Source organism: Hipposideros armiger, unplaced genomic scaffold (assembly GCF_001890085.2).
Source record: "Hipposideros armiger isolate ML-2016 unplaced genomic scaffold, ASM189008v1 scaffold_116, whole genome shotgun sequence".
Lineage (NCBI taxonomy): Eukaryota > Metazoa > Chordata > Mammalia > Chiroptera > Hipposideridae > Hipposideros > Hipposideros armiger.
In genome coordinates this window covers 1,504,751-1,513,899 of record NW_017731466.1, presented here as the reverse complement: position 1 = coordinate 1,513,899, position 9,149 = coordinate 1,504,751, and the positions used below count along the sequence as shown (strand labels likewise).

Below are 9,149 nucleotides of genomic sequence, written 5' to 3'. Positions count from 1 at the left end.
GCTAAAATAGACCTAACAACTATTTGCAATCTTGTCATTATGAGACCATGCTTTTGGAAGTCAAAATACCAACCGATAGACCTACTTTTGGAGCTGATAAACTTCCTAAAATAGAGTTTAAAAACCACAATATTAACTGCTGATAATTATTTTCATGGTCATATGAAACTCTCAGAGAAAAAAATGATTCTGTGCTTTGATGTAAATGAATGTGATCAACGTTCCTAACCTCATACAAATATAACGTTTATTTTAATATTTTTCTTCTTTAAAAGCTTTGGCCACAGTAGAAGACTTCCAGATTCGTCCACATACTCTCTATGTACATTCTTACAAAGCTCCTACTTTTTGTGATTATTGTGGTGAGATGCTCTGGGGATTGGTACGTCAGGGACTGAAATGTGAAGGTATGTGTTCTAGATTTTATATCATTGGAATAAGATTTCACATTTGCATTCTCTAATCATCAATGAAAGAACAAGCTCATTAGTTGGTGATGAGGGTAGTAACCCAGGTTTACAATTGGAGAGATCTGCCTGGACCAGCGGTTCTCAACCTTCCTAATGCGGCGACCCCTTAATACAGTTGCTCATGTTGTGGTGACCCCCAACCATAAAATTATTTTCGTTGCTACTCTATAACTGTAATTTTGCTACTGTTATGAATCGTAATGTAAATATCTTTTTGTTTTCCGATTGTCTTAGGCGACCCCTGTGAGAGGGTCGTTCGACCCCCAAAGGGGTCGCTACCCACAGGCTGAGAACCGCTGGCCTAGACTCTTCTTTCCTTTGCCACTTACTAGGTCATATTGTTGGGGAGCTTACTAAACCTCTGAGGATCCTTTTCTTTGTCTATAAAATGTACTGTACTCCACTCATTTCATAAAGAATAAATGGTTACATGAGGTAATATGGGTAAAATACTTGGCACAAAATAGTGGCTTAGTAAATATTAACTTCCTTTTTATCTTTTTGAAAGGTTATTTTTTTACATGTGACAACAAAGTCGTTCTGAATTAGAATTGATAGGGAATAGGATGCAGGTCCACATTTCTGTTTAAGAAACTCTAAGGTGAAGGGTCAATAAAATTTTTCTGCGAATATTTCAAGTTTTGCTGGCCATACGGTCTCTGTCTCAACTACTTAACTCTGCTGTTCAGCGAGAAAGTAGCCGCAGACAAAGATGTACACAAATGAGCATGCTGTGTTCCAATAAAATTCTTTATGAGCGCTGAAATTTGAATTTCATGTAATTTTCACATGTCTTGGGAAGGATTTGATAACACAGGACACGGTTTGCTGAAGTGCTTTAAGCTGGTAGTTCTCAGACTTGACTATGCATCAGAATCACCTTGAGGACTTGTTAAAACATACTTTTCTTGGCCCCATCCCAGAGTTTCTGATTCAGCAGGTCTGGAGTGGAGCCTAGTAATTTACATTTCTAACAAATTCTCTGGTGAAATTCTCCAGTGATACTACCACTTGGGGACCACACTTCAAGAACTGCCACTCTAGCTAACTTAACCTTTCTACACATTTCCTATTCTTCTTGACGTTGTTAGCTTCCATTTAGCCTGTCAGCTGGGTTCTGAATTAGGGTAACTATTGCTGCCAGAGGAAATAAATAAAACAAGCACCTGTTTTTTAGGTAACATCCTTATAAAGTTTTCTTAATCTATGTTTTTTAAACCTTTTAAAATCTATTTAGGCTGTGGATTAAATTATCATAAACGATGTGCCTTCAAGATTCCAAATAATTGTAGTGGAGTAAGAAAGAGGCGTCTGTCAAACGTATCTCTGCCAGGACCTGGCCTCTCAGTCCCAAGACCCCTCCAGACTGAATGTGTAGCCCTTCCCGCTGAAGAGGTATGTGTCCTAAGGTAATAGAAGGGCATGGTGCTAGTTTACTCCTTATCTTGTCCAGGATGTATGACATCATCCTAGAACATAAGTTATTTACTAAAGAATAGTCAGATTCCTATACTTAAGAAGCTTAAAATGTGTTAAAGGAGACAGGGCTTACCAATAGTAATGAATTACATTTTGTGTACTTGGGATCACCTCATCTCTTGGACCTCACTGCATTAGCCTCCTAACCAGTATCCCGACTCTTCACCTTACACACTACGCCCAGACCATCTTTTTACACTACAGCTTAGGACACGACTCCCCACCAGGAAACTGTTCTACATTCCCTTAATACACTTGCTTCCCCTACCATTGCTCTTGTCTATCCTGCATGTTTTTCCCAGACCTAGCTCAGTAGCTACCTTTCCTGATTTTCTCTGTACCTAGAAGTTATTTTATTTTCTGAATGCCACAGCACTTTTCAGATCTCCCTAATGATGTGTATAGTGTTTGTGTACTAGATTGCCCTTAAGGAGTTTATGATCTATTTAAAGAAAGCAATGCTCATGACTTTGCATCGCCCACATGCCCAGCCCAATACCTGGTACTTAGTAGGTAACTCACTGATGTTGAAATTTGTTTGTTTATTTATTTATTTATTTATTTATTTTGGCTGAGCCATCCTGCCACCTGTTGGCAGCTCAGCAGCAGCTCAGCTTGGGCCAGGAATTGAACCACTGTTGCTCAGAGCTCACACTCTTGAGCGAGCTCTTAACCAACTGAGCCACTGGGCCAGCCCTAGGTAACTCACTGATGAATGAATGAATGAGTAAATGATCCCACTGATCCTCACAGCATTCCCATGAGCTATGTCAGCAGATCTGTATACCATGAGATAGTTGAGACTCAGAATGGTCAAGTGACTTCACTGAAGTCACAGCGCAAATTAGTAAGTGATATTAGAATTAAATCCAGAGCTGATTATTTTTAAATCAGTGACTTTTTTCTAATATATTGTATACTTCAAGGGTAAAGATAGATCAGGGAAAAAAGAAATAACTTTTTTGTTCATTTGATAGTACCTAAAATGATTTCCCTCTGTAGATCACAATCTTACTATTTATATGTAGTTGCTTCTATAACCCCTTTGATCTTCTATAAATTAATGGCAAAATCAAGCTTTTGGACTATTTTCTTGATACCCTAGACACAAGAGTTTGCTAAACCAAGGCACCAGTGTAAAAGCTCCTGAAATTCTTTCACAAAAATCCCATATTGCTTAATCCTAGTGTGAGATTTTTAAAGTAGAAGATTGTTATGGCATAAGGAACTAAGAACAATGAGTTATTATAAACACATGCAAAAACTTGGGAAAGGATTGGTAACAGGAGAGTCAGTGCATTTTACACACAAACTGCACAGGAAAACTTACCTGGAAATGGGGACTGCAGGATCAAGATATGTTCTTCTAAGAGCCTCACAAATGATAATTGGTGTGCCAGCTACCCTCAGTTGGATATTACTAGATTAGGAAATAACAGGACAGAGCAGAATGAACCTTTTAATTCATTCGCTCATATTTTATCCTGAAGACAAAAATTCCTTAAGGAAGTATAAAAAGTAGAGTGACATGTTTGAAATGGTTAGATTGTGCAGAGTACTGTAGAACAAGTAGAAATTGTAGAGTGGAATGTCTGTCAAGAAGCATGCAGTTTCAAAAAGGAAAGAGCTCAGGGAAGAAAATCAGGGAAGAAAGTGGGAAAAGAGGACACTAAAGGAATGGAGGAGAAAATGAGGAGATGGGAATAACCTCAAATCTGAACCAAGGTTAGAGAGAAACTAACTCCCAAGTGGCTGCACAGTCAGAGCCTCCTAAATTCTCATGTGCCAGGCTTCATGTTGTGATTGCACACATGCTCTGTACCATCTCCCATAGACCGAGATCCCAAGCAGACGTGACAAAAGAGACAGTCACCAACTGGGCATTGGCATAGGAAGGCATCTGTTAGGAAAATTCTTCCATGTAGGGGTATCCTCTATACTTGATGACTGGCTAAATCAGTCTTATTCCATCTTGTATGTTTAAAACTTGAGATAAACTGAAAGTGGTAGAAGCAGGAGCAAGAAAGCAGAGTATTGAGTCACCACTAGGATAGGGAGCCAGGGATGAACAAAGCCTAAAACATCTGTTTCTGGTTCCCGCTGGCTTCTTTGTTAGCTTTGCAGAACCACTGTGGTGTTCGTTTTGCTGAAGGTGCTCCATGCATGGCAGCATGGGTGGTGAGCCAGACTAGGCAGGACACCTTGGAAGCTACGGCATACAAGTTTGGTTTGGGTTTTCACACTTATTTTGTGCTTTTCTTAAACTGCTTAATAATTTGTTTTAGAAATTTTTTAGCTAAACATTAGTGAAAAACTGTCCATCAGAGTCTATATTTGTGTTCTTTTTATAGTGCTCTCCTTTTCTTTTCTCTTCCTCCTTTCTACTCTTCAAAAAAAAAAACCTTTTATTTTCTCCTCCCTTCATTTCTCCCTTACACTTTTCTGTCTCTTGGTTTCTTTTAGCTTCTTTTCCTTCTGTTGGTTGAACATAACCAATCAATGTAGAATGACTCAACTTTTGTGAGTTACAGACATTACTAGTTATAGAAGGTGTGTGAAAGATCTGAGAACCTCAGTCCTAGCAGTGAAGATGCAAGCAGATACAACAAAATCTGTAATACATCTAGAAATTAGTTAGGTATTTGGATTCTGTGCTTCAGAACATGGACTGTATTAATTTTTGTATCCCCAATGCATAGTATTAGGCCTGGTCTATAGTAATCAGTGTATGTTGAATGAATGGGCTGAGCCACATTGAACTGGCATATAATTTAATGTTATTTCTTTTGTCTATATAGAAGGGGTCATAGTTACAAAAATCTACTTATCCCTCAGGTTTATACAGATTTTTTAATCAATGCCTTCTTTAATTTTCTTTTTTGCTCAAAAAAAAGGAAAAGTCTAAATAACTGGAAAATACTTAAAATATCAAGAAACTTCTTAAAGCATAATTACTAGAGGTCAAGTTATTTCACTTAATTTTGTATTTGCCATTTATATCATTATATGTCAATTTTTACATATATATTTTAGTATTTGTTAAAATATATATGAAAAACTAATACTTGTTTTGAAGTATTTTCAGACACTGTTCAGTAATTTAACATGAACAGCAGTAACACTTTCTGAATTTATTTACTTTTCCTGTGATTAATTCCTTGGCAAGGTTTTTGAAGGGATTTGAACATCTGTTATAAATTGATTTTTATTTGAAAAATGTCATGTATGTCTGGCAAATAATAGTTAATCGGTGAATATATATGTATGTGAGGATTAAAATATCCTTTTTTAAAGCATGAATAGCAAAAAAAAATTTGTACTTTTCTCATTCAAGGCTTGGTAAGTTAAGCTTCCAAAGGAAATTGCTGAGATCCACATTTTTAGAGTTTTGGCTTTAGTGTTAGAAAAAAATGACTTTTGTGGTCAAGCCCTGCTCTTAATATTTTGTTTTTAATATTGATTTATACTTACGGAAATTACGTATGTTTTAGTCACATCTTCACCAAGAACCAAGTAAGAGAATTCCTTCTTGGAGTGGTCGCCCAATCTGGATGGAAAAGATGGTAATGTGCCGAGTAAAAGTTCCACACACATTCGCGGTTCACTCTTACACCCGTCCCACAATATGTCAGTACTGCAAGCGGTTACTGAAAGGCCTCTTCCGCCAAGGAATGCAGTGTAAAGGTAGGATTGGATGTTTTTCCGAAGTAAAATTCGTATCTGTTTTTGTTAGCAAATATAGGTTTAAAATATATTTTAGAAGCATTAAGCAGAGAAATTGGTCTCATAGTTAACTTAAAAAGGAAAGAAGATACTCACATACACACACATATATTTATTAGCAATTACTACTGTCTGCAATATGTGTACTAGTACCAGGAACTATGCTAAAGAAAAATTAGAATGTAAAAGGAAAAACTAGAATTTGTTTCTCTGAGGTATGGCTGCTTAATATTTGCCAATACGGAACAATTAGTAAGCAGATAAGCAGATATTTGAGCTTACATCTTTCTGATTCCAAAGATACACATTACCCAAGATATAAAATAATGCTTTCCTCTTTCCAGTAAATATTCACACACACACACACACACACACACACACACACACTCATACACTCATACACTCATACACTCACACTATAAGAGTTTTCTTGTTTTTGTTTTTAATTATGTAGCTAGGAAATTTGTATAAAAACTGTCATTCTAGAGGATAATCACACTTAATTAGGTAGACTATAGTAGAAGCCACTAGAATTATAATGGGACCACCCATATTTGGATACTAACCCAAAACTCTGTCATAGTATTCCAAAAAACATCTCTTAATGAACCAGGTTTTTAATAGAATAATGGAATAACTTTTTCCTATAGTTATATAATGTTTTTATGCTTTTAAAAGATGATTCTTTTTTATCTCATAGCTTTGCCTTAGTAATGCTGTACAATAGAGTGAAAACCAAAATAGAGTTTAATTGTGTTATTAGTCATTGAACCAGGATATGATAGGCAGTCTGTGTATAATCTTATGTGTTTATTTTTCATGTGATTATTTTAACAGTTCTTGGTACCATACTTTTTTATATAGAAGTATTTGTGGAATTGAATTTTTTTAGTTTTATCTAAATAAAACATTAGGATTGAGGTCTTTGCAACAATAAATCCTGTTTACAATATAAAATCAAATAATTGTATATAAATTTAACTGAAGTCTGTAAGAAAAGGAAACTTTTCTTGGTAATATATGGCAACGTAGGGGAACATCAAATAGAGAACAGGTTGTACGTTTGTTGTCAAGTATTTAATAACCATCAGGCAGGCATAATTACATGTTGAAATTTTATTTCAACACCTTACTTTTGAATATGAGTTAATATATGTTAATACTGTAACATATCAACACTAAAGTGTATTGGCAAGCAGCCACTAAGGAATGTTTTGGGAAAGAACATTAATAACAGATGTATAAATTCTAGCCAACAGATAATCTTAGTAAAGGTAGTAAAATAATGCTGCTCTGCTGAGCAGAACAGAAACATTCTAAAACCATATGCAGAAAAGTACAATATTTTGTAGAGGAACTAAAATAAATATGTAGGTTAATGAATTTTGAAATAAAACTAGTTAACTGTCACTGGGTTATTACATTAACTTCTTAGAGCTCAAAGAAGAATGTTTTGTGCTTGTTTTTGTTCAGAAAGTAGGTTACACTCTATAAGTTATTTTGGTTGTCAATCAGCAACAACCAGAATTTACTTCAGTGATTCCTGTATTTTTATAATATGAACTACAATACTTAAAAAGTAAAATAGTCATTTTCATTCTTTTTAGGCTAAGAAACAAAAAATTTAGTTAAGATAAAATAGTTATGCTAGATTATTTGAGAACAAATAATTCCGAGAACAGCTACATATTTATTCATTCATCTGTTTATTTTTTTACTTTGTTATATTAAAACTTCAAGGCAACTTGAGAGTGTATATAAAATATAAGGAAGCATAAACAAGCTGGCCAAGTGGCTCAGTTGGTTAAGAGCTCGCTCAAGAGTGCGATCTCTGAGCAACAGGGTCGCTGGTTCAATTCCCGGCCTGAGCTGAGCTGCCGCTGAGCTGCTGCTCAGCTAAAAAAAAAATAAAAATAAAAAAGAAAGCATAAACAAATTAATAACACAGGATGGAATACAGAGAAGTAAAATGCCTGCCATTAGAACCTACATACTTGCTGCAGCTGGCCCACAAATTTGGCTCTATATTTTCAAAGAGAAAATGGAAACCTTGTTATTGTCACAATTTGTAAACCTTATGAGTTAAAAACCATAAGGTATATGCAATATATGAATATGCATGAGTTTCCTCACGGTCTCTCATTAAAAAAGACAGTGTTATATGATGCAAGTTTTATCATCCACCAAATTTTTACTTTCATGGAGCCTTTTAAGTCAGGACTTGCAATTAGTTTTTACCCAGTTATTGCTGGTGGTGTTAGATAGTAGTTACAGCAGTGGGTCTCAATTTTAGTGTCACCTACTAGGTTATTAAAACACTCATTTCGGGCTGGCCAAGTGGCGCATTGGTTAAGAGTTGGCTGGGGACGCCAGCTGTGAGCAGCAGGGCCCCAGTTCGGATCCCACATGAGGGCCAGTGACGCTGTGCCCTCTACAGCTAAGATGGTGAACAAAAGCTCGACCTGGAGCTGAGCTGCTGGGAGTCGCCGGTGATGGTGTAGGCTGCAGTGGGATTGGCTGGCAGCTGGTGTGAGCTTTCGTGAGCTGCCGTCTGATGGCTGATGAGCAACTGCCTCACCTGGGAAGAGCGCAATGATAATACCAACATGGGCCAGTGAAGTGACGTCCTCCACGACTAGACTGAATAACAAAAGGACAGCAACTTGTCTGTTCCCCTTCCCCAATTCCCCAACGCTGTTCCCCTCACCCAGTTCCCCAATAAAGTCTTTTAAAAACCCCAAACAAAACAAAACAAACAAACAAAAAACCACACACATTTCTCAGCCCCACTCTGAGAGCTGCCTGTGTAAGTAGTTCTGGGGTGGGACCCAAGAATTTGCATTTCTACAGGTTTTCAGATGATGCTGATGCTGCTGGTCTGGGGACCATAGTTTAAGAGCCACTGAGTTACAGAGTAGTATTAAACAGCTTGCACCTGACACTGATCTGCAATGTTACCAACTCGGAGGTTCTTGCAGGCGGAAAAGAACCATTATGTACAAGTGGGAGACCTTGTGCAGAAGCTCAATCCTTTCTTACAATGCTGTATGGGAAAGCCCTCACTAATTCCTAGTAACTGGGTATGGAATCTCAACCTCTTTTCTGCATATCCACTGGGCCCTAATAATTAGAAATTGAAAATAAGGGCCTGCCTGACATATGTTGGAAAGGAATTTAATTAGCCTGAGAAACTCTTCGGGGATATGTGGAAAGATGAATGTGAAGTAAGAGAAGGAAATATGAAGTTGCCAGCAACATTTTAGCTTCATTTTACAGATAAAGAAACTGAGCCCTGAGGAGTTAAAATAACTATTATGAGTTAGCATCAGAAGTTGAAACCAGGGCCGGCCGAGTGGCGCGATGGTTAAGAACTGGCTTGGGACGCCAGAGGGCCCCGGCTCGGATCCCACATATGAGGGCCAGTGACACTGCCCTCTACAGCTAAGATGCTGAACAACAGCTCAACCTGGAGCTGGG

At 37.2% G+C, this 9,149-nt stretch overlaps 1 protein-coding gene across 1 annotated transcript in view; it reads left to right on the top strand.

Annotated features, from left to right (window-relative positions):
* The first annotated feature begins 257 nt into the window (after positions 1 to 257).
* The window catches only part of PRKD3 (protein kinase D3), a 35,790-nt gene continuing 26,898 nt past the window's right edge, over positions 258 to 9,149 (top strand). Inside the window, exons 1-3 of the mRNA XM_019647792.1 lie at positions 258 to 407; positions 1,708 to 1,865; positions 5,441 to 5,633. Of these exons, the coding sequence (XP_019503337.1) occupies positions 368 to 407; positions 1,708 to 1,865; positions 5,441 to 5,633 (391 nt within the window). The 5' untranslated portion in view covers positions 258 to 367. The remainder of the gene's footprint in view (positions 408 to 1,707; positions 1,866 to 5,440; positions 5,634 to 9,149) is intronic.